Source organism: Macaca fascicularis, chromosome X (genome assembly GCF_037993035.2).
Source record: "Macaca fascicularis isolate 582-1 chromosome X, T2T-MFA8v1.1".
Lineage (NCBI taxonomy): Eukaryota > Metazoa > Chordata > Mammalia > Primates > Cercopithecidae > Macaca > Macaca fascicularis.
In genome coordinates this window covers 335,341-361,922 of record NC_088395.1, presented here as the reverse complement: position 1 = coordinate 361,922, position 26,582 = coordinate 335,341, and the positions used below count along the sequence as shown (strand labels likewise).

Sequence of the window (26,582 nt, the reverse complement as noted above, 5' to 3'; positions counted from 1 at the left end):
TTCTGTGTGTGGATCCCGAAAAGACTTTGAGAGTCGAATCAGGTTATCTGGTGTGTTACTCCCTTTCAGATAAGGATTTTGTAACATTTAGGATAAACTCCTTTCCTTTGTGTCTTTTGCATTTTGGAGTTGATTGTCTCCATTTACTTCAGGATTTTTTTTTTTTTAATTGTGAGCTAATTAGTTTGGAGGTGATTTTCGGGTTTGGTGTGGTGGGGGGACTGTGTGCCCAGCACTCCCACGCTCAGTTCTCATCACCCAGACGCCGGGGATGCAGCTGTCTCTGGTTGTGGTGTCAGCCTGCAGTCCCAGCACTTTGGGAGGCCGAGGCGGGAGGATGGCTTGAGGCCAAGGGTTCCAGACCAGCCTGGGCAACATAGACTTCACTCTACAAAAAAAAAAATAGCCACGCATGGTGGCACGCACCTGTGGTCCCAGCTACTTGGGAGGCTAGGGTGGGAGGATGGCTTGAGCCCGTGAGGTTGAGACTGCACTGAGCTGGGATCACACACTGCGCTCCAGCCTGGGCAGCAGCAAGACCATGACTCAGGAAAAAAAAAAGGATCACCGTGTAGCCAGCCTGCAGGACCGGGTAGATCTGACTGTAGCCTGCAGGACCGGGTAGATCTGACACTAGCCTGTAGGACTGGGTAGATCTGACTGTAGCCTGCAGGACCGGGTAGATCTGACTGTAGCCTGTAGGACTGGGTAGATCTGACTGTAGCCTGCAGGACCGGGTAGATCTGACACTAGCCTGTAGGACCGGGTAGATCTGACTATAGCCTGCAGGACTGGGGAGATCTGACTGTAGCCTGTAGGACCGGGTAGATCTGACTGTAGCCTGCAGGACCGGGTAGATCTGACTGTAGCCTGCAGGACCGGGTAGATCTGACACTAGCCTGTAGGACCGGGTAGATCTGACTGTAGCCTGCAGGACTGGGGAGATCTGACTGTAGCCTGTAGGACTGGGTAGATCTGACTGTAGCCTGCAGGACCGGGTAGATCTGACACTAGCCTGTAGGACCGGGTAGATCTGACTGTAGCCTGCAGGACCGGGTAGATCTGACTCTAGCCTGTAGGACTGAGTAGATCTGACTGTAGCCTGCAGGACTGGGTAGATCTGACTGTAGCCTGCAGGACTGGGTAGATCTGACACTAGCCTGTAGGACTGGGTAGATCTGACTGTAGCCTGTAGGACTGGGTAGATCTGACTGTAGCCTGTAGGACTGCATAGATCTGATGCTAGCCTGTAGGACTGGATGGATCTGACTCTAGCCTGTAGGATTGCATGGATCTGACTGTAGCCTGCAGGACTGGGTAGATCTGACACTAGCCTGTAGAACTGGGTAGATCTGACTGTAGCCTGCAGGACTGGGTAGATCTGACTGTAGCCTGCAGGACTGGGTAGATCTGACTGTAGCCTGCAGGACTGGGTAGATCTGACACTAGCCTGTAGGACTGGGTAGATCTGACTGTAGCCTGTAGGACTGCATAGATCTGATGCTAGCCTGTAGGACTGGATGGATCTGACTCTAGCCTGTAGGATTGCATGGATCTGACTGTAGCCTGCAGGACTGGGTAGATCTGACACTAGCCTGTAGAACTGGGTAGATCTGACTGTAGCCTGCAGGACCGGGTAGATCTGACTGTAGCCTGCAGGACCGGGTAGATCTGACTGTAGCCTGCAGGATTGGGTAGATCTGACTCTAGCCTGCAGGACTGGGTAGATTTGACTCTAGCCTGTAGGACTGAGTAGATCTGACTGTAGCCTGTAGGACCGGGTAGATCTGACTCTAGCCTGTAGGACTGAGTAGATCTGACTGTAGCCTGCAGGATTGGGTAGATCTGACTGTAGCCTGTAGGACCGGGTAGATCTGACTGTAGCCTGCAGGATTGGGTAGATCTGACTGTAGCCTGTAGGACCGGGTAGATCTGACTGTAGCCTGTAGGACCGGGTAGATCTGACTGTAGCCTGTAGGACCGGGTAGATCTGACTGTAGCCTGCAGGACCGGGTAGATCTGACTGTAGCCTGCAGGACCGGGTAGATCTGACTGTAGCCTGTAGGACCGGGTAGATCTGACTGTAGCCTGTAGGACCGGGTAGATCTGACTGTAGCCTGCAGGACCGGGTAGATCTGACTGTAGCCTGTAGGACCGGGTAGATCTGACTGTAGCCTGTAGGACCGGGTAGATCTGACTGTAGCCTGTAGGACCGGGTAGATCTGACTGTAGCCTGTAGGACCGGGTAGATCTGACTGTAGCCTGTAGGACCGGGTAGATCTGACTGTAGCCTGCAGGACCGGGTAGATCTGACTGTAGCCTGTAGGACCGGGTAGATCTGACTGTAGCCTGTAGGACTGGGTAGATCTGACACTAGCCTGTAGGACCGGGTAGATCTGACTGTAGCCTGTAGGACCGGGTAGATCTGACTGTAGCCTGTAGGACCGGGTAGACTGGGCGCCAGCCGGTAGGACTGGATACATCTGATGCTCCGTCCGTGCCACCAGGTCATTACGGTGTGTCTTGCACACCATGAGGAGCACAGATGTGAAGGCTGACACATCCCCACATTCCTGGGTGTTGAGTGCTTGGGGTCTGAAATCTGCATGGCCCGTGAGCCAGAACGGCCTGATGAGGTCAGAAGCGTGAGACCAGCACCAGCCCAAGGGCCCAGTGCCCGGCACCCAGCTCGTTCCCTCCCGCTGCACCACGGCACCCTTCCCAGGTGGCCAGGGCTGAGCTCCCTCGGGATCCTCGCCACGGGAGCCGGCACGTGCCTGTGCGTCCTGCAGGGCCCGGCCCCTCCGCTCCACACGGCTGCCTTCGCGTCATCCACAGGTGCACCAGCCGGATAGCATCTTTTCCCGTCGCCGCACTGCGCGCCGTGCTGTGGCGTGCAGCCCCTCCAAGTCCCCACACGCCACCTGTGGTCACTCCCGCCCCGCACCTGTCCGGGCGACGCTGCCGTCAGTTTATTCCTCCAGCCCCTGCTCTGGCATCAGGCTTCTCTCCCCGGGGCACCGTGCATCAGGCAGCCGGCGTCCGCATCCGTGCGGCTGTCACGGGCATCGGCCATCTTCCCGCTGGTGTGCTTCTGGGAGGACGGATGCCCCGGCCGGGCCTCGGGGCTTATGCTCAGCCCCCCTGTGGTCCACTTTCCCGGCAGCTGTGCGGCGTCCCGGTTCTCCCAGCAACGCGGACGCCCGGCTGCCTGGCAGCCTTGCCCGACCTGGCATCTTCAGTCCTTTCTGACTCAGCCGCGTCTCGTGCTCGTGTTGGCACCGCTCCGTGCCCCGTGAACCCTGCCCTCACCAGCGCCAGTGCCGGGCGCGCTCCCCCTTGTCTGCCGGCCGTCGTGCGCCCCTCTCTGGAGGGCAGTGCACGTCCGGGCTCTGTCGTGTTTGGGCCTCTTTCTCGGTGGCTTCTCCTGTCATTCTGTTCACCATGCCGGGCGCTGAGCCGGAGTCCCGGGCCGGGGCGGGGCAGCTGGCCACTCTCTTCCTTCAGGGGGTGCACGTGTGCCCCGTTCAAGAAACCCTGGCCACGGCAGAGCCTCTCGTTTCCTTCCAGGAGGGCCGCTGTCTGGCCTTTCACCCTCGGGCTGGGATCCCCCGGTATTCAGTGTGTGTGAAGTGGGTTTGCTCTGTCCCAGCTCACTTCCTTCCCTTGCTCCCTTAGCCCACCAGTGCCTGAGGGAGACTCTTACATCCATCAACATGGTCCCCTGGAAGTTCTTTTGTGTTCCCTTATAAGTTTTCATGCGAGCCTGTCAGTGTATACTGCACACCCCAAAACAACAAGCCCTTGGTGCATGTAGGTGGGGGCTGCGTGGACCCTGGGTGGGGGCTGCGTGGACCCTGAGTGGGGGCTGCGTGGACCCTGGGTGGGGGCTGCGTGGACTCCGTGGGTGGGGGCTGCGTGGACCCTGGGTGGGGGCTGCGTGGACTCCGTGGGTGGGGGCTGCGTGGACCCTGGGTGGGGGCTGCGTGGACTCTGTGGGTGGGGGCTGCGTGGGCCCTGGGTGGGGGCTGCGTGGACCCTGGGTGGGGGCTGTGTGGACTCTGTGGGTGGGGGCTCTGTGGACTCTGTGGGTGGGGGCTGCGTGGACTCTGTGGGTGGGGGCTGCGTGGACCCTGGGTGGGGGCTGCGTGGACCCTGGGTGGGGGCTCCGTGGACTCTGTGGGTGGCGGCTGTGTGGCCCCTGGGTGGGGGCTCCGTGGACTCTGTGGGTGGGGGCTGCGTGGACTCTGTGGGTGGGGGCTGCGTGGACCCTGGGTGGGGGCTGCGTGGACCCTGGGTGGGGGCTCCGTGGACTCTGTGGGTAGCGGCTGTGTGGCCCCTGGGTGGGGGCTCCGTGGACTCTGTGGGTGGGGGCTGCGTGGACCCTGGGTGGGGGCTGCGTGGACCCTGGGTGGGGGCTCCGTGGACTCTGTGGGTAGCGGCTGTGTGGCCCCTGGGTGGGGGCTCCGTGGACTCTGTGGGTGGGGGCTGCATGGACTCTGTGGGTGGGGGCTGCGTGGACTCTGTGGGTGGGGGCTCTGTGGACTCTGTGGCTGGGGGCTGCGTGGACTCTGTGGGTGGGGGCTCCGTGGACTCTGTGGCTGGGGGCTGCGTGGACTCTGTGGGTGGGGGCTCCGTGGACTCTGTGGCTGGGGGCTGCGTGGACTCTGTGGGTGGGGGCTCCGTGGACTCTGTGGCTGGGGGCTGCGTGGACTCTGTGGCTGGGGATTGTGTGGATTCTGTGGGTCAGCAGAATCGTCTGGAAGAAATTGCAGCCTGTAAACCCAGCAGTGCAGTGAGGTCCATGTTACCACGTTTAGGTCGTCTTTGATTTCACCCCGCCGTGCTCTGTAGTTTGCTTTGTAGACAGTGTGTGTGATTTGTTTTTATTTTTTTCAGACAGTCTCTTTCTATCACCTCCCGGGTTCACGCGATTCTCCTGCCTCAGCGTCCTGAGTAACTGGGATTACAGGCGCCCGCCACCACCACGCCCAGATAATTTTTGTATTTTTAGGAGAGACGGGGTTGCACCATCTTGGCCAGGCTGGTCTCGAACTCCTGACCTTGTGATCCGCCCACCTCAGCCTCTGAAACTGCTGGGATGACAGGCCTGAGCCACCGCGCCCAGCAGGGTTAATTGTTAAGGATCTTTCAAATCATCAAGTTTTGATTTTCCTGATTTTCTCTGTTGAGTGTTTTTCCTTCCATGTCTGCCGTGTGTGTGTGACTTTGAGGTAGAAGTGCAGACGACTGATGTTAAACTTTCCTTCCTCGCGTGTGTATTTAAGGCTGTATTTAACCTGCCATGGGCTCTGCTGCAGACCTGTCCCACACGTTCCATAAGACGTTTCCGTCGCTGTGGGACTCACCACTTGCCTGGCTGACGGGGCCATTTCTTCCCGCACATACTGGTTCTTAGTCTGCGCCGCTTGGTTTGCAGACACTGGGGACGCAGCCGCCTCTGGTTACAGTGTCCGCGTGTGGTCTCTGGTCGGGGGACTGCGTGCCCGGCACTCCAGGGCTCAGCTCTCCTGACTCGGTTCCAAGGCCGGAGCGAAAGCCACATTGAGTTTGCAGATACCCAGACGTGCCTGGCTGTGTGTGCTGCGTCTGGCCACAACAGAGGGTCTCCAGGCAGCGGGTGGTCAGGCGCCAGGAGCGCGGCAGGAGCGCAGTAGGAGCGCGGCAGGAGCGCAGCAGGAGCGCAGGCGTCCGGGTCCCGCTGACCGCCCCTCCTGCCCTCTGTGCCCCAGGCCTGCGGCTGCCCCCTCTACTGGAAGGGACCGCTCTTCTGTGGCGCCGGCGGGGAGCGCACGGGCTCCGTGTCCGTCCACAAGTTCGTCGCCATGTGGAGAAAGTGAGTCCCGGGCCGGGCACGGGGCCGTGTCGGGAGGGCGGAGGCGTCCCCGGGTCCCCCTGGCGTCAGGACAGGTGCCCCCTACGGCTGCCACTGTGAGAGGAGAAACCCGCGCGTGGGCGCAGGCCTGCCGGGGTCGTGCGTGGCGGCCTGCCCTGTTGTTCCACCCTGTGTCTGCGGGGTCGAAACCCCCCCGCCTGTGAGGGTGGCGCGCAGTCATCCTGTCCTTCCAGAATCCTCCACAACTGCCACGACGACGCGGCCAAGTTCGTCCATCTGCTCATGAGCCCTGGCTGCAACTACCTGGTGCAGGACGACTTCGTCCCCTTCCTGCAGGTGAGAGCCGGTGTCTACACGGCACGCCTCACCCTTCACGGGGGGCCGTTGTCTACACCGCACACTCCACGGGAGGGCCGGCGTCTACACTGCACGCCTCACCCCTCGCGGGGGGGCCGGCGTCTACACTGCACGCCTCACCCCTCACGGGAGGGCCGGCGTCTACACCGCACGCCTCATTCTTCCCACCCGCAGGACGTGGTGAACACGCACCCGGGGCTGTCTTTCCTGAAGGAGGCGTCCGAGTTCCACTCGCGCTACATCACCACGGTGGGTCCCCAGCGGAGGGGCCGGGGTGAGCCCGGGGGCGGTTCCGGGGCGGGCGGGGTCCGGGGTCTTGAGTTTCGGGAGGAGGCGGCTGTTTCCTGGGAACGTGTCTGCCGTGCCCGGGAGCCCGGCGTTGGGGGGACTCTGGCTTTCCGGGGTGGCCGCGCCCCTTTCCCACCTGTCCTGGGCCCGCGTAGCTCCGGGGCGTCCCCGGCCAGACCCTCCCCGCTTTGCTTGGCCTGGGGCGGCGCCTCCCGCAGGGCCCTTCCCGCCGCGCTGCCCCCGCCCGTCCGGCCCTGGCGAGCCTGGTGCGGCTGAGACCAAGGCCGCGCCCCTCTCCCCGGCGCCGGGTCTCCGTGCGGGGCGAGGCTCGGGGGTTCGCGCACCCAGCGCACTGACGGCGCCCCCGCAGGTCATCCAGCGGATCTTCTACACCGTGAACCGGTCCTGGTCCGGCAGGATCACCTGCGCCGAGCTGCGGAGGAGCTCCTTCCTGCAGGTGCGCGGCGCGCCCGCCCTGTCCTCCCGTCCCTCCCTCCCCCTCCTTTCCTCCCCCCTCCTTTCCCCTCCCCCGCACTCCCACCCCATCCCCACCGCCCCCACGCTCCCTGCCCACCCCCAGGCCTGTGAGCGCCGCCTGCACTTGGGGGTCCATGGTTGATCTGCGAAGTGGGGGGGGCCGTACTGGGCACCAGGGAGAGCCGAGCCCTCATTCCCTGAGAGCTGCCCCCCACCCCCACGCCCGCCTAGGGAGCCGCCCCCGCGCTGGAGCTCCCCCCACCGCAGAGCTGCCCCCACTCGGAGCGACCCCGCCTTCCCTGCCCCCGCCCGCAGCCACCCGGACTTGGGGCGTCCCCCCAGAGGCCCCGCGCTCAGGCCGCCTGGGTCCTTTGGCAGAATGTGGCGCTGCTGGAGGAGGAGGCGGACATCAACCAGCTGACCGAATTCTTCTCCTACGAGCACTTCTACGTCATCTACTGCAAGTTCTGGGAGCTGGACACGGACCACGACCTGCTCATCGACGCGCACGACCTGGCGCGGCACAATGACCACGGTGCGCAGGGGCAGAGGGGCGGGCGCGGCGCGGGGACACCGAGCAGACCCTTCTTCTCTCAGGGCGTCCCGGGTCTGCAGCTGCCTCTCCTCCCCCACTCCCCGCTCCGTGTCTGGGTCCCCGCGTGTCTGGGTCCCTGCGTGCGCCTCTGCACCAGGCGTCCTCCCCTGGCCGTCTGCAGGGTCCGTGTGGGCCGCTGGTCCTGAGGCTCAGACAGCCGCACCCGGCCCGAGGGCCTGCAGTCCCGCGCGGCTTCGTTGTTAACACCCGAGCAAGGGCGTGCAGACCAGCCGCGTCCCTCACCTCCAGGTTCCAGCCCCCAAGGCCGGGAGCAGTTTCCATCCAGTCCCCGACTGGGTGGAGCGCGGGCTTAGAGGGCGGTCAGATCCCTCCGCGGGAGGCGGCGCCTCCCCGGTGTCCTCACCCGGCTCCTGTAATAGTCGTGCAGCTTCCAGGGACGAGAGCCTGCCTGTGGCCTGTGCGGCTGGAGTTTTCTAAAGGGTTCCTTGAAGTCTGCTTCCCCCCGCCCAAAAAAACCAAGAGTATTTCCCAGTGACGGTGGCATCTGTTGCGCGCAGCCGACTCGCGTGCCTGGTGCCCGGAATGTGAGCTCCGCCCGTCCGGGTCTCCCGGGGCTGCTCCTGGGCCGCGCGGCCGCCGTAGACCCCCGTCCTGCGTGCGTGGGACGCGCCCCTGAGCAGACGTAGCATTGCCTGGATTTGTCCTGTGCCCGGTTCAGGGAGCCACCTGCGCCCTGGACCCCACATGTAGCCGCGAGGAGAGCCCAGCTCGGCACAGCCGCCCGTGTGGCCCGAGCCAGCGCTTCACCGCGGGGAATCGGCCCCGAACCAGGCGTTCGCTGTCCCTGGAAACCCCGGGCCCGCCCCGGCTTTCCCTGTTCCGCTGGTGCCCACCCTGGGTCTCCGGGCAGCATGGCCTGTGCGGCCGGGCGATGGCAGGTGCGGCCGCGCTGGGCTGTTTCTCACACACGGCGGCCTGAAGCGGGGGCGTCTTGGCCCCGTGCGTGCCGGGGACACGGGTGACCGCAGGGATGGCCGCCCGGGCTGCGGGACCTCGTGGGCCGGAGCTGACGGCGTCGGTGCCTCCGCTCTTGCCTCTTGTTAGCGGAGTTTGGGCTGAAACGTGTTTGTTTTCGGGATGGCACTGAGGCCTCCCTCACTCTGCGTCTGGAAGCGGAACCTGTGAGGCCTGAAGGTTCCGCCCTTTAATGAACCACGGTCAGCTTCGTGCGCCCCTGGTCCGCTCGAAGGGCAGGGGTGGCTGCACCCGGGAGGGGCCTGTGCGGGGGCCCCGGGGCCGCCTGTGGGCATTTCGGTCCTTGCCCCGTTCCGGCTCGGCTCGGGGGGGTCGTGACATCGGGGCCGAGGCGCGGTGCGGGCTGCCCATCAACCCCCTTCCTTTCCAGCCATTTCCACCAAGATGATCGACAGGATCTTCTCGGGAGCAGTCACGCGGTACGTGCGGCTCAGGCCCCACGAGGACCCGGCTCCTCCTTGCCTGACACGAGCTTGTCGAGTTCCCACAGCGACTGGCCGTGGGGAGGGGGATACGTGTCTGTGTCACCCGAAAGCCTAGTGGGGGGCACGACACTCTGTCATGTGAGGTCTGAGGAAGGGGCGGCCCGTGCCCCAGGTCAGGGGTCCTCGTCGGGCGCTGGGCCTGAGCGAGCCCCGGGAAGGGGACGTTGCCGGCGTCCAGGCGGCCGTGGCCGTGGTGCAGGTGCACTCCTGACCCCACCTGGATCTCGGGAACGCCCTCTGGCCACGGGGCCTCCACGTCCTCCCTGGAGGGGCAGGAGGAGGGCTGGGCCGGGGGCCCCTCTCGCCCCCGGTCATGGGCAGGGGCTCCACGCCTGGGAGTCTCTCCGTGACACCGTCTTCGTCTGTCCATCCTGGCCTGGGGTCTAGAGGCAGAAAAGCGCAGAAGGAAGGGAAGATCAGCTACGCAGACTTTGTCTGGTTTTTGATCTCTGAGGAAGACAAGAAAACGCCGACCAGGTGGGCTCCTGCCGCGGTGCGGGTTTGTTCAGTGCAGGGCCGGGAGCCGCCCGTGTGACGTGTGTCCCCAGGCGGATGCGCGCACGTCTGGTGGGGGGCTGCAGGGCACGGGCGGATGCGCGCACGTCTGGTGGGGGGCTGCAGGGCACGGGCGGATGCGCGCACGTCTGGTGGGGGGCTGCAGGGCACGGGCGGATGCGCGCACGTCTGGTGGGGGGCTGCAGGGCACGGGCGGATGCGCGCACGCCTGGCAGAGGGGCTGCAGGGCACGGGCGGATGCGCGCACGCCTGGTGGGGGGCTGCAGGGCACGGGCGGATGCGCGCACGCCTGGCAGAGGGGCTGCAGGGCACGGGCGGATGCGCGCACGCCTGGTGGGGGGCTGCAGGGCACGGGCGGATGCGCGCACGCCTGGCAGAGGGGCTGCAGGGCACGGGCGGATGCGTGCACGCCTGTTTGGGAGGCTGCCCCCGGGGCCGCAGGGCACGGGCTGGGAGGGTCCGGGGCGGGGCCGACAGAGCTCGCTGTGCCACAGCATCGAGTACTGGTTCCGCTGCATGGACCTGGACGGGGACGGCGCCCTGTCCATGTTCGAGCTCGAGTATTTCTACGAGGAGCAGTGCCGGAGGCTGGACAGCATGGCCATCGAGGCCCTGCCCTTCCAGGACTGCCTCTGCCAGATGCTGGACCTGGTCAAGCCGAGGAGCGAAGGTGACGCCCCGGGAGGGCCCAGGGTGAGGGGACGGGTGGGCGAGAGGACGGGACAGACGGGAGAGAGGACGGCCCAGGGTGGGGGACCCTGGGAAACGGCCGCTCCTACTCTGAGTTGGTGACGAGGCCCAGCACCGCAGGTGTCCGGTCTCACGGCGCAAGAACCTCCTACTCGGGGCATCGACACCCCCGAGGGTGGCCTGGAGAACCCAGGCCGGGGCTCACTGGGGACGTCGGCACCGGCTGAGGGACCAGTTGCCACGTTTGTGCTGATGCCACACAGGGTGGGGTCCAACCCTCTCTCCCCGTCTCCTCCCCTCACCCCTGTCTCCTCCTCTAACCCCCCCGTCTCCTCCCCTCTCACCCCGTCTCCTCTCCTCACCCCTCTGCCTCCTCCCCTCACCCCCATCTCCTCCCCTCACCCGTCTCCTCCCCTCTCACCCCTCTGCCTCCTCCCCTCACCCCTGTCTCCTCCTCTAACCCCCTCCGTCTCCTCCCCTCTCACCCCGTCTCCTCCCCTCACCCCTCTGCCTCCTCCCCTCTCATCCCCCCCCCCCCCCCCCCGTCTCCTCCCCTCAACCCTGTTCTGCCACCCATCGTCCCAGCTCCTCCCGGCCCGGCCCCCGGTGCGGGAGGTCCTGAGTAGGAGGTTCTTGCGCAGTGAGACCCGACACCTGCGGTGCTGGGCCTCGTCACCAACTCAGAGTAGGAGCGGCTGTTTCCCAGGGCCACTGAGGCAAAGGGGAGCGTCCACGCTGCTCGGCTTCCTTCTGCATCTCAGACTCCAGCTCTGGGACTTTCACTTTGGAAATGGCTCCGAGGCCCGGGCACCGCCCTGTAGCCGTCCCTCTCCCTGGCTGGGGCCCTCCTGGTGCTTGGTGTCCCCGGGACACCCTCTGGCCACGGCCTGCGTGGGGAGCCCCGGGCTCTGTCATTTCACATCCAGGGGTGCCTGCACCACGTCCCCGTCCCTGCGTCCTCGGGGCACAGGTGGCCCGAGCCGCCTCCGCACCGCGGCCTCCACACCTCAGTCCCCGCCCAGAACCACGCGCGTGTCCGCCTGTCCCGTCAGACCCGTGGCGGGAGAGCCCGGAGCCTCGGGCCGCGTCCTTACGCGCGTGTGACCCGAGGCGCGCGCCGCACAGCCCACAGCCGGCCCGAAGGTGAGGCCGGGCTCACGCCTGGGACACGTCCCCTCCCCGCAGGGAGGATCACGCTGCGGGACCTGAAGCGCTGCAAGCTGGCCGGCGTGTTCTTCGACACCTTCTTCAACATCGAGAAGTACCTGGACCACGAGCAGAAGGAGCAGATCTCGCTGCTCAGGGTGAGTGCGGGGGGCGCGCGGGCGGGGCCGCGCCAGGCGGGTGCGTGACGTGACGCGTGCGCTTCCCCCAGGACAGTGATGGCAGCGGCCCCGAGCTCTCGGACTGGGAGAAGTACGCGGCCGAGGAGTACGACATCCTGGTGGCCGAGGAGACGGCGGGGGAGCCCTGGGAGGACGGGTGAGCGCGCGGCCGGGGGGCGCGGGGGACAGGGAGGTGCGGGGGCGCGGGGCACAGTGAGGGGGTGCGGGGGCGCGGGGCACAGTGAGGGGCTGCGGGGACTTGGGGGACAGTGAGGGGGGTGCGGGGACTTGGGGCACAGTGGGGGGGTGCGGGGACTTGGGGGACAGTGGGGAGCGCGGGGCACAGTGAGGGGGGTGCGGGGCAAAGGGGGTGCGGCGGACAGTGCAGGGACACCGGGCACAGTGAGGGGGGCGCGGGGATGCGGGGTGGGACCAGCCCACTGTCCCCCGCCCCGCTTTGGGGGTGTAAACGGTACTTTTAAGATTCCCGGTTCCGCCGGTTCGTTGGCGGCCATGGAAATACGACTGATTGACCTTGTGTTTTGCAACTTGACGCAACCCACTTGGGAGATCTGAACGCTCTGGCGGTTCTCGGCGGCTTTCTGCGCGGACGGCCCGTGTCCGTCAGTGGGTCCGTGTCTTGTCTTCCTTTTCACCCCCGCGTGGCCATCTCTTGCTTTCTCTTCCCCGCTGCGCGGCCTGGACGCTGCTGGGTGGGGTCCGGGCCGACCACGTCCAGCCAGACTGAGCTGTGCGGGTTTGTGTGCGTCCCGGTGCCCGGTCCTGGGGGCGTCTCCCCTCCCCCGGCGGTCACTGGGGGGTGCTCTGGCCTCTTCCTGGTGGGCGGAGGTTTTCCCACACGGGGCTGAGTGTCTCAGATGCTTGCGCTCCATGTTCCTCTGTCCGTCCGTCCGGCCGGTGAGTGACACCGGGGCGTCTTCAGCCAGCCGTGTGTTCCCAGCATAGACCTGACTCATTTTATCCTTGTATAGGGTTGGACTCTCTGCAAGGATTATCTGGAGTCGTTTATAAATTTTTTTTGAGACACGGTCTTGCTCTGTCACCAGGGCCAGGGCAGTGCTGTCGTCACAGTTCACTGCAGCCTCCGCCTCCTGGGTGCAAGCGATCCTCCACCCTCGGCCTCCTGAGCACCTCGGATTACAGCGGTGTCCCCCTGCGGCCAGCTAATTACTACGGGGGTGCCCCCCGCGCCTGGTTAATTACTATGGGGTGCCCCCCCAACGCCCGGCTAATTACTACAGGAGGGTCTCCCAGCGCCCGGCTAGTTTTTTGTTTTCTAGAGACAGAGTCTCGCTATGTTGCCTGGGCTGGTCTCAAACTCCTGACCTCGGGCCATCCTCCCGCCTCGGCCCCCCACAGCGCTGGGAGTGCAGGCCTGAGCCACCGAGCCCGGCCTGTGGCTTTTCCTGGGATGTCGTGGTCTGGCTCGGGTATCAGGGTGCTGCTGGCGCACGGAACGGGGGGCAGTCTGCTCTCCCCGTAGTTTCTGGAGGAGTTTGTGCACAGCACCCGTGATGTCTTCTCTCAGTGTCTGGTAGAATTCACCACTGACCCCATGGGGGCCTGGTTTTATTTATTTCAGACAGAGTCTCGCTCTGCGGGTTTCCACCTGCCCCGCAGGCCACGCCCCGGGCGCGTTCGTGGAGCTTGTTGCTGGCGCAGTGGCCGCAGCTCGGGGTCGGCTCAGGGGACTTTCTGGTGCTGGAGGCTGGGCCTGGGCGGCCTGCGTGTCCCGGAAACCAAGCGCTGTCTCCAGGGCCTGGCTCTGCGCCGCCGGCCCCGCCTTCACCACCCCCTCGTTGCAGGTTCGAGGCCGAGCTCAGCCCTGTGGAGCAGAAGCTGAGTGCCCTGCGGTCCCCGCTGGCCCAGAGGCCGTTCTTCGAGGCGCCCTCGCCCCTGGGCGCCGTGGACCTGTACGAGTACGCGTGCGGGGACGAGGACCTGGAGCCGCTGTGAGGCCGCCCGGGGACCCCACCGCGGGCCCCTCTGCACGGGCCGCGGCCACCGCGGCTTGTGTAAAAACTCTTGTCTGTTGTGGAAAGCGAGTGCGTTTGTACGGAATGGTAAATTTTTATTTATTCACAGAAGCATGTGCTGTGAATTCCCGCCGTGGGTTCGCGGCTGGACCGGCCTCGGGCTCTGGGGCCTGGTGACCCCGCCCCGCTCGGGACTGGGACAGGCGCCCACACGGACACCCGCCGGCCTCTGCCGTTCCGGGGGCCTCGTCTCTCTGGAAAGGTCCAAGCTGTGACCCGCGGCTCCCGGGCACGTCCCCCGCCCCGGACAGGAGCCTCCGCCGCAGCCTGCACGTTCTGTGTAAATGGACAAGAGCGTTGCTGGCGATCGCGCTTGCGTTTTTGAACGAACGTTGGGAGGATTTTCAGTCGCGGGCTCGGCCGGTCCCTCCCAGCCCGGGAGCCAAGGCCGCCAAAGATCCTGGAAAGGAGGAGCCAGCGTCGAGTCGGGGCCTAAACGAGGGGGTTCGGAGACCCCGCCGGGCACAACCCTGAGTGCAGGGAGGACCACGAGCCCTCCAGGGACGCCCGACACGCCTGAGCCCAGGCCCAGCTCTGCTCCTTCCACAGGCCAGGGAGGGTCACGGGTGGTGACCACGGGACGACCCCCGTTCCTCGCACACGACAAAATGTTCCCCCCGGACAGGGACGTGGCCACACGGCCGGGAACAGGCGGGCGGGGCGGGAGCACCCCGAGAGCTGCGCACACGCCCCGTTCACCCGCCGCAGCCCTGGCTGTGAAGGAGCTGGACGCACAGGCGGTCCCTGCGACCCCGAGGAGAGACGGCAGCGGAGGCTGGGGGCAGGGGGGGAACGGCCGCTGCCCCAAACGTGTCCTCAGTGTCTCCAGGTGTCCCCGGATTTCCCGGGGGACGCCCCCACCTGGGTCTGCGAAGGGTCAGGGCCCCCCAACAACAGGACAGGTGCCGGGCAGGAGGGTCCGACGGTGGCCGCCGCAGGGAAATGGCACCGGGAGCCACGGCCTGGGGGCCCACCCTGCCCCGCGCTCGGGGGAGCCCGTCCGGGCGGGCAAGTCCGCCCCCCACCCCCTCAGGGCCCCCCACGGCCATGGTCATGGGACTGAGGGGGCCAAAGCGGGGAGTTCACCTCTGACCGGAACCCTCCATCTCCCACGCTGACGGGAGGAGGCCCCCAATGGGGGGTTGAAGGCTGGGGTTCAAGGCTGAGACATCAGAGGGCTCCCTGGGGCCATGAAAGGAACAGCGTCCCCCACCCACGTCCCTGGTGAGGCCCCCGCACAGCCGCCGACACCCCGTACTCACCGCATCCCCCAAGCGCCCCCTCCTCCCACTGCCGCGGCCCCGATGCCCTGGGCCACACCAGGGCCGGCCGTGCACGCTCAGCCTCGGCCGGGGAAGTGGGGGTCCCCGCGGACAGCGGCGCGGTGGGGAGACCCCGAGCCCAGCAGTCCCGCCCCCACTTGGTCTAAGGGTCCGTCCCCCTGACAGCCCACATGCGGGGGGCCGGGGGTTCCCACAAAACAAGCACCCGGGTCACCCTGACAGTGGCCAGCGGCCGGCGTCCCTCCAGGACAGGGGCCAGGACGTTCCAGGGCTCGGCGGGGGCGCCTGTGGCATCCCCACCCCCCCGGGAATGGCCGTCCCGGGCGCCCTGCGGTTGACGGCCGTCACCCCTGGAGATCCCCCAGCAGGGACTCAGCCGGCCCCTCCCTCGCAGGGTCCCTTCATGTCAGATCCCAGCGCGTCCACGGGGGCACCCCAGGCTCCCGGCATTGGCGCCAGAGCGGCCCCCAGAGCGCCGTCCCCAGGGGCGGCAGGGACGGGCCTGGGAACACGGGGGCTCCCCAGAACGAGGGGCCCAGCCTGGGGCGGGGGACGGGGCCTGGACAGCTGTGAGACGGAGAAGAGGGAGACGGGGCGTTGGGGGAGAACGGGGGGCATCAGACGCAGGAACTGGACGGAGCCGGACCAGCCGCGCCCAGCAGTTGTCGGAGGAGACACGGCCCTGGGGGGGGAGCAGGGAGGCCCTCGGGACTCTCAGAGCCGGGGAAGGAGCGGAGGCCGGAGGTCGTCCCCAGCACGGTGCCCACGTGCCGCCCCGCCCGGGCCAAGGGGTCAGACCCCACGTGGCACAGGGGCCCGTCTGTGGGTGACGGGGACGCAGCCCCCCGGGCCGGCCCGACCCCGCGTGGCACAGACGGCCCTGCCCAGCCCGAAGCCGTAGACGCGGCCCCTCACCCGGCCAGACGCTGCTGTGTGGCTCCCGCGGGGGCCTCGAACCCAGCTCCCCGTGACCCGCGGGCCGACCCCGGCAGGGCAGCGATGCCCGAACCCCGGCACCCTCTGTAGAAGCCACAGCTTCCCCCAGGCTCGGCCTCCGCACCACACCTGGGCAGCCGCCGTTCTGGTCTCCGGGGACAGCACCCGACCGCACCCCGGGCCCCAGGACGCGTCCGCCGGGGGCTGCCGCGCGCCGGCCGTGTCCTCACCAGGGCGTAGCTCTCTCCACCCCGGCATCGGGTCCCACAGCAGCCCGGGCCGCCGCCGCGAGGGGGTCCTGCCCACCCTCTGTGGGGACACAGCCGCCCCGTTTCCCCAGCGTGGCCCGGCCTGACCTCAGGGAGCAGCCAGAGGAGGGGGCGAGGCCCCGTCGGGAAGGGAGACCCCAGAGGTGCAGGCACAGCAGGTCCCGCTCGGACAAGCCCCCCACAGCCCTCCCCCAACAGGCCTCCCGGGCCCGTCCCTCAAACCCCAGCACACAGACCCCTGCCCCGCAACCCAGGCTGGCCTGAGCGGTACCTACAGCCGGCAGCTCACAGGTGCGACCACGGGGGGGACACGGAGGCCCCCGTCCTCCCCGCCAGGGCCTCGGCCCCCAGGGACTCACACAAACCCCGCAGGACACTCGGGGACCAAGGGCAGGAAGCGGGGCTTAGAGGAGCGGCCGCCTGGCCACGGCGATTCCAAACGGGCAGGCTCCACGCTGCACCTCTTTTTTTTTTTTTTTTTTTTTTGAGACGGAGTCTCGCTCTGTAGCCGGGGCTGGAGTGCAGTGGCCGGATCTCAGCTCACTGCAACCTCTGCCTCCCGGGTTCCCGGCATTTTCCTGCCTCAGCCTCCCGAGTAGCTGGAACTACAGGCCTGTGCCACCGCGCCCGGCTCATTTTTGTATTTTTAGTAGACACGGGGTTTCACCGTGTTGGCCAGGCTGGTCTCGAACTCCTGACCTCGTGATCTGCCCGCCTCGACCTCCCAAAGTGCTGGGATGACGGGCGTGAGTCACTGCACCTGGCCTTTAATAGAAAACCGGGCCCCCCCCCCTCCTGCCCAGGCTGGTCCTGGGCTTAAGTGATCCCACCCCGGCCGCCCAAAACGCTGGGATGACAGGTGGGAGCCGCCGGGCACAGCGCAGCAGCCACACGAGCTGAGCACACGGGGGTGCTGACCAGGAACTCGAGCAAACATACCTGCCACATGCGACTCTAGAAATGCCATGGGGGCCGGGCGCGGTGGCTCACGTCTGTCATCCCAGCACTTTGGGAGGCCGAGGCAGGTGGATCACTTGAGGTCAGGAGATCGAGACCATGTTGGCCAACACGGTGAAACTGCGTCTCTACTAAAAATACAAAAATTGGCCAGGTGTGGTGGAAGGCACTTGTAATTCCAGCTACATGGGAAACTGAGGCAGGAGAATCGCTTGAACCCGGGAGGCGGAGGTTGCAGTGAGCCGAGATCGAACCACCGCACTCCAGCCTGGGTGACAGAGCGAGACTCCGTCTCAAATAAATAAATAATGTGCCACGGGAACCTGCTCCGTGCTCACCTCCCCCAACGTCGGAGTCAGGGACACGGGCCGTGCCTCACAGGGTGGGGTGACAGGACGTCCACCCGGGCACTGACCCTCCTGACCTCCCCTCATCCGGGGGTGCCCTGACCCTTCAGGACTGTGGGGTGCCCTGGACATTAGGGCTGTGGGGTACCCTAAACATGACAGCCGTGGGGTACCCCAACTTTAATACCGTAGGGTACCCTGAACATGACAGCCGTGGGGTGCCCTGAACATGATGGCTGTGGGGTACCCCAACTTTAATACCGTAGGGTACCCTGAACATGAGGGCCATGGGGCACCCCAACCCTGTGGGACCGTAGGGTGCTCTGAACATGAGGGCCGGGGGTACCCCAACCTTTTGGGACTGTGAGACACACTGACTTCTTAAGACCACGGCTTACCCTGATGCTTAGGGCTCCGCGGTGCCCCCGACTCCCCAGGCTGTGGTGCCTACGGGACGCCGGGCCTACGTGGGGAGGGGGCGGAGGCACAAAAGCGATGGGGGAGGTGGAGGGCATCGGCTGTCCCTGCCCTGAAGGACAGGATGGGGCCAGTCAGGAGTGTGGCCAGGACCAAACCCAAGGACTCAAGGGAGAGATGGGGCGTGGAGAGAGGAGGGGAGCGGTGGGGAGAGGAGAGGGGTGGGGAGACACGAGGGGGGTGGGGAGACACGAGGGGGGTGGGGAGACAGGAGGGGGGTGGGGAGAGAGGAGGGGGGTGGGGAGACACGAGGGGAGGGGTGGGCAGGCAGAGGGGAGTGGAGGGGGGAGAGAGGAGGGGTGGTGGGTATGGGGGGACGGTGGGGGGAATGGGGGGCACGGACTGGGGGTGGGGAGGGGACAGAGGGGAGGAACCGGGGTCACACGTGGGGCCGGCGCCCTGACTGGAACGTGGCCTTCAGCCACCTGTCACCAGCCTGTGGGACCTCAGGGACACGGTGAGAGGGACACGGTGAGGGGGACACGGTGAGGGAGCCAGGCCTCGGGGCCCAGCCTGGATGCCGCCCCCTCCCATCCCCCAGCCTCACCGAGGGGCCACTGACTTCGTCACACCACAGGGACCCCGTCCCAGGGTTCTGGGGCCCGTGCAGGAAACACGCAGGTGCAGGTGCGGAGCCAGGTCCCCACACCGCGGGCGTCTATTTGTATCCCCGTGGCAGGAAATCCAGGGACGCGTGTAGACGAAGAACCGTCTGCACACCTGGACCCCCAGCGCCTCGGGAAGCCGATGTGGGGGGATCCCCTGAGCTCAGGAGTCTGAGCCCAGCCTGGGCCACATGGAGAAACCTCGTGTCTGGGAAGAATTACAATCAGAGGGACATGGTGGCGGCACCTGTCACCCCAGCTACTCGGGAGGCCGAGACGGGCAGCCATCCTCCCACCTCACCCTCCCGAGTAGCTGGGACTACAGGACCCATGTCCAGCTCATTTTTTTTTTTTTTTAAGAGATGGGGGTATCAGTATGTTGCCGAGGCTGGTCTTGAACTCCCATCCCCACTCGGTCTCCCAAGGCAGTGGGATTCCAGGTGTGAGCCACCGCGGGACGCACACGGACACGGCTCACACCTGCCCCTGACACACAGGTATTTCTGACCCCGAATGGCGGGGCGGTCCCTGCAGAATCAAAAGGAACCTGAAGCCTGCGGCCCTGCACCATCCACGTGCCACTGCACTGACTTAAAGCTTCTCACGGGCGGGCGCGGGGGCTCACACCTGTCATCCCAGCACTTTGGGAGGCCGAGGCGGGCGGATCACCTGAGGTCAGGAGATGGAGACCAGCCTGGCCAACGTGGTGAAACCCCGTCTCTACTAAAAATACAAAAATTAGCCCGGACGTGGTGGCGGGTGCCTGTCATCCCAGCTACTCGGGAGGCTGAGGCAGGAGAATCGCTTGAACCCGGGAGGCGGAGGTTGCAGTGAGCCGAGATCGCACCACTGCGCCCAGCCTGGGTGACAGAGCGAGACGCCGTCTCAAAAAGAAAAATAAATAAATAAAGCTTCTCATGAACGATGAAAACCAAAATTCCCATCGCGTCTGCACCGTACGGATCCGCCTCTGCTCCAACCAGCAGGACCACAGCTGGGCTGTGACTCAGTTTCCCTACGAGAAGCACCAGGGGTGACCAGGACTTAGTCCCCCCCCCACCCCCCCGGGTGCCACTCACATCCCGACCTGCTCTCAGGAGCCCGGCGGACGTGTGGATCAAACTCGATTGGAGACACGCGTCTCATCCCGTTCTGGGCGGCCCACGCGGTGCTTGCCCTGAGCACGTTCAGCCTATGGTTTGGTTTGGTTTTTGCTGTTTTCTGACACAATCTCAGCTCACCGCAGCCTCCACCTTCCGGGCTGGAGCGATTCTCTTTGCACAGAACATACAGGCCCACACGGACCCTTTCCAGAGAGACGTGGCCCCCGGAACTGCAAAGGTCAGTCGGTGTCCGTGTGGGAGCCTGTCCCATTTTTATTTTTTTAAAGAGATGGGATCTCACTACGTTGCCCAGGCTGGTCTGGAACTCCCGGGCTCCAGCGGTCCTCCCCACTTGGCCTTCCAAAGCGCTGGGATTCCAGGCATGAGCCACTGCGCTTGGTGTACAGTAGGTTTTTTTTTTTTTTTTTTTTTTTTGAGACGGAGTCTCGCTCTGTCGCCCAGGCTGGAGTGCAGTGGCCGGATCTCAGCTCACTGCAAGCTCCGCCTCCCGGGTTCCCGCCATTCTCCTGCCTCAGCCTCCAGAGTAGCTGGGACAACAGGCGCTGCCACCTCGCCCGGCTATTTTTTGTATTTCTTACTAGAGACGGGGTTTCACTGTGTTAGCCAGGATGGTCTCGATCTCCTGACCTCGTGATCCGCCCGTCTCGGCCTCCCAAAGTGCTGGGATTACAGGCTTGAGCCACTGCGCCCGGCCTACGGTAGGTTTTAAGTTAAAAATGTCACAAGACAGGCCGAGTGCAGTCTCAGGCCTGGAATCCAGCAGTTTGCGAGGCCACGTGCGGAGACCTGCTTGAGCCCGGGAGTTTGAGACCAGCCTGGGGAACACAGGCTGAGAGTCTGTCTCCATGAAAAAAAAATAAACAACAAAAAATCACACAGTAGCCAGGTGTGATGGTGCATGCCTGGAGTCCCAGCTACTTAGGAGGCTGAGGTGGGAGGATCGCTTGAGCCCGGGTGGGAGATGCTCTCCCATGTGGGCAACACAGCAAAATCCTGCGTCAAAAAAAAAAAAAAAAAAAAAAAAAAGTTTTCAGGCCGGGCGCGGTGGCTCACGCCTGTCATCCCAACACTTTGGGAGGCCGAGGCGGGTGGATCACCTGAGGTCGGGAGTTCGAGACCAGCCTGACCAACATGGAGAAAACCCGTCTCTACTAAAAATAACAAAACAATTAGCTGGGTGTGGTGGCGGGCGCCTGTCATCCCAGGTACTCTGGAGGCTGAGGCAGGAGAATCACTTAAACCCAGTGGCACAAACTGGCTCACTGCAACCTCCGCCTCCCGGGTTCAAGCGATTCTCCTGCCTCAGCCTCCCGAGTAGCTGGGACTACAGGCGCCTGCCACCGTGGACTGCGGGAACAGAACCAAATTTTTTTTTTTTTTTTTTTTTGACACGGAGTCTGGCTCTGTCGCCCAGGCTGGAGTGCAGTGGCCGGATCTCAGCTCACTGCAAGCTCCGCCTCAGGGTTCCCGCCATTCTCCTGCCTCAGCCTCCCGAGTAGCTGGGACCACAGGCGCCGCCACCGCACCCAGCTAGTTTTTTGTATTTTTAGTAGAGACGGGGTTTCACCATGTTGGCCAGGCTGGTCTCGATCTCCTGACCTCGTGATCCGCCCGTCTCGGCCTCCCAAAGTGCTGGGATTACAGGCTTGAGCCACCGCGCCCGGCCAGAACCAAATCTTAACAATGTTCACCTCAGGGCCGGGCGCGGTGGCTCACGTCTGTCATCCCAGCACTTTGAGAGGCTGAGACGGGCAGATCACCTGAGGTTGGGAGTTCAAGACCAGCCTGGCCAACATAGCGAAACCCCGTCTCTATTAAAACTACAAACATTAGCTGGGCCATCGTGGCGTGCACCTGTCATCCCAGCTACTCGGGAGGCTGAGGCAGGAGAATGGCTTGAACCCGGGAGGCAGAGGTTGTAGTGAGCTGAGATCGCACCCCTGCACTCCAGCCTGGTGACACAGTCGGACTCTGTCTCCAAAAAAAAAAAAAAAAAAAAAAAAAAAAAAAAAATTCTTACAGAGAAGAGGGTCTCACTGTTGGCCAGGCTGGTCTGGAACCCCAGGGCTCCGGCAATCCTCCTGCGTTGGCCTCCGACGGTGCTGGGAGGACAGGCCTGAGCCACCGCGCCCGGCCACCTGTGGCTTTTTGTCCCCAAAATCAGACCAGAAAGAGCCACAGCTCAGGCGTGAGCTGCCCGAGTCGACGCCAGGTGGCGCCCAGGCCCCGAGCCAGCTCTGTCTGCAACGCAGCCCTCATCCCCGGACCTGCTCGTCCCCTTCGTCCCAGAGCTCGACCCCCCAGAGCCATCACCCCCCGACCGCAGGGCTCACCCTCCCCACGGACCCCTGGCCGCGCTCTGGGCCTGCGTGGTGGTCCGTGGACTCGCTTACGGACACCCGTTCTGCTCAGCCTCCTGACGCCCTTGGATAGCTCGGAGTGCACAGAGAGCAGGTCCTAAAGGATATCGATGGCTACACACACCTCCCCGAGTTCACCACCTCGGGGTGCCCAGAGCTCCTCCCACAGCACCTTTGAAGCTCTCATTCCGTCTCAGTCTATTAACAGGGCAGACGGAGCCCAGGAGATTGTCGGCTACACACACGCACACACACGCACACAGACGGAGCCCAGATTGACGGCTACACACACACACGCCCCTGAGCTGTCCACCTGGGGACGCTCTCATTCCGTCTCAGCCTATTAACAGGGAAGACAGAGCCCAGGAGATTGACAGCTACACACACACACACACACACACGTCCCTGAGCTGTCCACCTGGGGACGCCCAGAATTCCTCCCACAGCACCTTCAAAGCTCTCATTTCGTGTCTCAGTCTATTAACAGGGAAGACAGAGACCAGGAGATTGACAGACACACACACACACACACACACACACACACAGATGGAGCCCAGCAGATTGACGGCTACACACACACACACACACACACACACACGTCCCTGAGCTGTCCACCGGGGGACGCTCTCATTCCATCTCAGTCTATTAACAGGGAAGATGGAGCCCAGCAGATTGTCGACTACACACACACACACACACACACACACACACACACACACAGATGGAGCCCAGATTGTCGGCTACACACACACACACACGTCCTGACTTCACAACCTGGGGATGCCCAGAGCTCCTCCCACAGCACCTTCAAAGCTCTCATTCCATCTCTCAGTCTATTAACAGGGAAGACAGAGCCCAGGAGATTGACAGACACACACACACACACACACACACACACAACGTCCCTGAGCTGTCCACCGGGGGACACTCTCATTCCATCTCTCAGTCTATTAACAGAGAAGATGGAGCCCAGCAGACTGTCGACTACACACACACACACACACACAGATGGAGCCCAGATTGTCGGCTACACACACACACACACACACACACACGTCCCTGACTTCACAACCTGGGGATGCCCAGAGCTCCTCCCACAGCACCTTCAAAGCTCTCATTCCGTCTCTCAGTCTATTAACAGGGAAGACAAAGCCCAGGAGATTGACAGACACACACACACACACACACACACACACACACACACACCCCAGATTGACGGCTACACACACACACACGTCCCTGAGCTGTCCACCGGGGGACACTCTCATTCCATCTCAGTCTATTAACAGGGAAGATGGAGCCCAGCAGATTGTCGGCTACACACACACACACACACACACGTCCTGACTTCACAACCTGGGGATGCCCAGAGCTCCTCCCACAGCACCTTCAAAGCTCTCATTCCATCTCTCAGTCTATTAACAGGGAAGACAAAGCCCAGGAGATTGACAGACACACACACACACACACACACACACGTCCCTGACTTGACCACCTGGGGACACTCTCATTCCGTCTCGCAGTCTATGAACAGGGAAGACGGAGCCCCGGAGAGGCCTTCGTCCCGCGCTGCATTGGCAAATCTGGGTTCCGAGTCTGAGTTCAGCGGTGTTAAAAAACAATAGTCTACGTCCCCCGCTTGGGGCCACATACAGCAAACCCTATTTACCGCATCCGGGCACATCACGATTCCACCTGCCGAGGCCCCCACCACTGTCCTAGGTCCATCCCCAGCTTGGCGACGGTTCCAAATGCCTCCCCCGACCGCCCCCCAGTCAAAGTCTCGCTCTGTCGCCCAGGCTGGAGTGCAGTGGCGCGATCTCAGCTCACGGCAACCTCCACCTCCCACGTTCAAGCGATTCTCCTACCTCAGCCTCGGGGGTAGCTGGGACTACAGGCACCTGCCACCACACCCAGCTAATTTTTGCATATTTAGTAGAGTCGGTATTTCTCTGTGTTGCTCAGGCAGGTCTCGAACTCCTGACCTCAGGTGATCCACCCACCTCGGCCTCCCAAAGTGCTGGAATTACAGGCTTGAGCCACCGTGCCTGACCTCAGACACCTTTTGGTGCTTCTTGTTTGAGATGTGGGGTCTTAACTCTGTCACCCAGGCTGGAGTGCAGTGCTGCAATCTGAGCTCACTGCAGCCTCCACCTCCTGGGCTCAAGTGATCCTCCCACCTCAGCCTCCCGAGTAGCCGGGACCACAGGCACCCACCACCACGCCTGGCTAATTTTTCTTTCTTTTTTTTCTTTTTTTTTTTGTAGGTAAGGGGCCTTACCATGTTGCCCATGCTGGTATCAAACTTCTGGGCTCAAGCAATCCTCCCACCTCAGCCTCCTTCCCAACGCATAAATGGGGGTGACACTTCTGCCCAATCCCCACTGTCTCCCTCATTCTGTTTTACAACTACGGTCACATAAAGTAACGCAGAGAGGCGAGCCCCGTTATTCCCCCTTAAAACGTAGCCTGGAGCTTGCAGGACGCGGGCAGGTGGTAAAGATTCAGAGGCCAATTGAGATCACACGATTTTAAGCTAATTCAGGTGATTTTTAAGCTAATCAAGGGCCCCTTTCACGCAGGTGACTTTAAATGAATCGAGTTCTCCTTTCACAGAACTAAAAGGGGAGGTTAATTTACACAAATGCGCAGGCTACAGCCACCTGTCCTTCCTAGGGACTTCGGGCTGAAAATGTCACCTCTCGCACCGTTAATCCAAGCCCTGCAGGGCTGTTAGGAAGGGAATTAGCAGCTGGGATACCCCCATCCTACAATGAGGGGGGTTTAGCAAACCCTCCTGAAATCCCAAGGCCACAGCTTCCTGCAGACGCTTAAGGAACATGCCAAATGCAACTGATCTCCTGAAAAATGCAAGCACTGCTGGTGAGGGCTGGGGTTCCGGGACGCTTTGCACACCACAGGTCACAGTTTGTGGGGGAGCTTCTCTGGGACCGGCTGACTCTTACCGTCCCCTGGACCCAGGGGGGCGCCGCTCGCATCCTCCTGGCATCTCCCAGGCCCCTGCCGCACTCACAGCTCCACCGCAGGGGCTCCCGAGGCTGCACTCAGACCCGCTGGATCCCATCCAGGCCCCAGTGTAGACTCAGAGGCCCCTGGGATGGACTCGAGGCCCCAAAGCAGACTTCAGGACCCTCAGAGCTGGACTCCACCCTCCAAGGCAGCATTCGGGACCCTCAGGGCTGGACTCAAGGCCCAAGGCAGACATGGGGACCCCTGGGAGGCGTCCGGGACCCCCAGGACAGGATTCCAGCCCCCCAGGTAGACGTGGGGACTCCTGGGCGGTGTCCAGGACGCCTGGGGCTGGACCCAAGCCCCCAAGGCTAGATGTGGGGACCCACCTGGGCGACGTCTGGGACCCCCAGAGCAGGTCTCCAGCCCCCAGAGCAGAGGTGGGGACTCCTGGGCGACCTCCGGGACCCCCAGAGCTGGACTTAAGCCCCCAAGGCAGACGTGGGGACCCACCTGGGCGGTGTCTGGGACTCCCACGGGGGAATGCCAATCTCCAAGGCAGATGTGAGGACCCCCGGGCGGTGTCCGGGACCCCCAGGGCTGCACTCGAGCCCCCAAAGCAGACATGGGGCCCCCTGGGTGGCGTCCGGGACCCCCAGGACAGGATTCCAGCCCCCCGGCCAGACGTGGGGACTCCTGGGCGGTGTCCAGGACGCCTGGGGCTGGACCCAAGCCCCCAAGGCTAGATGTGGGGGACCCCCAGGGCTGGACTCAAGCCCCCAAGGCAGACGAGGGGACCCACCTGGGCGGCGTCCGGGACCCCCCAGAGCAGGTCTCCAGCCCCAGAGCAGAAGTGGGGACTCCTGGGCGGCGTCCGGGACCCCCAGAGCAGGTCTCCAGCCCCCAGAGCAGAGATGGAGACTCCTGGGCGGCGTCCGGGACCCCCAGAACAGGTCTCCAGCCCCCAAGGCAGACGTGGGGACCCACCTGGGCGGTGTCTGGGACTCCCACGGGGGAACGCCAGTCTCCAAGACAGACGTGAGGACCCCCGGGCGGCGTCCGGGACCCCCAGGGCTGCACTCGAGCCCCCAAAGCAGACATGGGGCTCCCTGGGTGGCGTCCGGGACCCCCAGGGCTGGACTCATGCCCCCAGGGCAGACGTGGGGACTCCTGGGCGGCGTCCGGGACCCCCACGGCGGCACTCCAGGCTCCAGAGCAGACGTAGAGACCCCCGGGCGGTGTCCGGGACCCCCAGGGCTGGACTCGAGCCCCCAAGGCAGACGTGGGGACCCCGGAGCGGCGTTCGGGATCCCCGGAGATTGAAGTCAAGCCCCCGAGGCGGCGTTCCGCACTCTCGCAATCAGACTTGGACTCTACCCAGCGCGGAACGGGGTAGGACGGGAGCGGGAACGAGGCGGGTGAGGGCAGCGCCGCCGGGGCTGGGGGTCCTGGCGCCTACACGGCCGGCGGCTGCACCGGGCCCCGGGTCTGGCAGCAGCAGCCCACGCCTAATGATAAGCGGCCCGGCCCCGCCTCCCCCGCCCGCGATGCATGCCAATCACCAGCACATGATGCGGGTTGACCAATGAGGAGCCCTCCCGTGCTGCAGAG

The 26,582-nt window shown here is 64.1% G+C and overlaps 2 protein-coding genes across 6 annotated transcripts in view; one reads left to right on the top strand and one right to left on the bottom strand.

Moving 5' to 3' along the window:
* The window catches only part of LOC141406882 (serine/threonine-protein phosphatase 2A regulatory subunit B'' subunit beta-like), a 40,824-nt gene extending 27,133 nt beyond the window's left edge, over positions 1-13,691 (top strand). For 3 of the 4 annotated variants that reach the window (XM_074029499.1, XM_074029500.1, XM_074029501.1), the window contains 11 exons: positions 5,754-5,857; positions 6,091-6,193; positions 6,389-6,463; positions 6,873-6,959; positions 7,358-7,514; positions 8,941-8,989; positions 9,443-9,532; positions 10,066-10,241; positions 11,447-11,565; positions 11,637-11,743; positions 13,413-13,691. In XM_074029499.1, the coding sequence (XP_073885600.1) occupies positions 5,754-5,857; positions 6,091-6,193; positions 6,389-6,463; positions 6,873-6,959; positions 7,358-7,514; positions 8,941-8,989; positions 9,443-9,532; positions 10,066-10,241; positions 11,447-11,565; positions 11,637-11,743; positions 13,413-13,563 (1,218 nt within the window). In that variant the 3' untranslated portion in view covers positions 13,564-13,691. Of the gene's footprint in view, positions 1-5,753; positions 5,858-6,090; positions 6,194-6,388; positions 6,464-6,872; positions 6,960-7,210; positions 7,515-8,940; positions 8,990-9,442; positions 9,533-10,065; positions 10,242-11,446; positions 11,566-11,636; positions 11,744-13,412 lie in introns of all 4 variants that reach the window. The other variant, XM_074029498.1, reaches the window with a different exon arrangement.
* On the bottom strand, positions 13,658-26,481 carry LOC123570872 (uncharacterized). 2 transcript variants are annotated; one of them, XR_012429980.1, is made up of 2 exons: positions 25,959-26,481; positions 13,658-14,043 (listed from the first exon to the last, which is right to left on the bottom strand). XR_012429980.1 is itself a non-coding variant. In XM_065538270.1 (2 exons), exons 1-2 carry the CDS (start codon positions 26,114-26,116, stop codon positions 13,683-13,685), a joined length of 993 nt encoding a protein of 330 aa, XP_065394342.1. In that variant the 5' UTR covers positions 26,117-26,481; the 3' UTR covers positions 13,658-13,682. The 2 variants fall into 2 exon arrangements, 1 of the variants encoding a protein (XP_065394342.1); XM_065538270.1 differs by having other exon boundaries at positions 25,485-26,481.
* Positions 26,482-26,582: the final 101 nt, after the last annotated feature.

Coding starts and splice junctions, on each gene's coding strand:
- LOC123570872 (XM_065538270.1), bottom strand. CDS start 26,116: ATGAGTCCAGCCCTGGGGGTCCCGGACGCCACCCAGGGAGCCCCATGT. Junction 14,044..25,484: donor GAGTCCCAGACACCGCCCAG/GTGGGTCCCCAC, acceptor CCTCCTTTCCAG/GATCTTTGGCGGCCTTGGCT.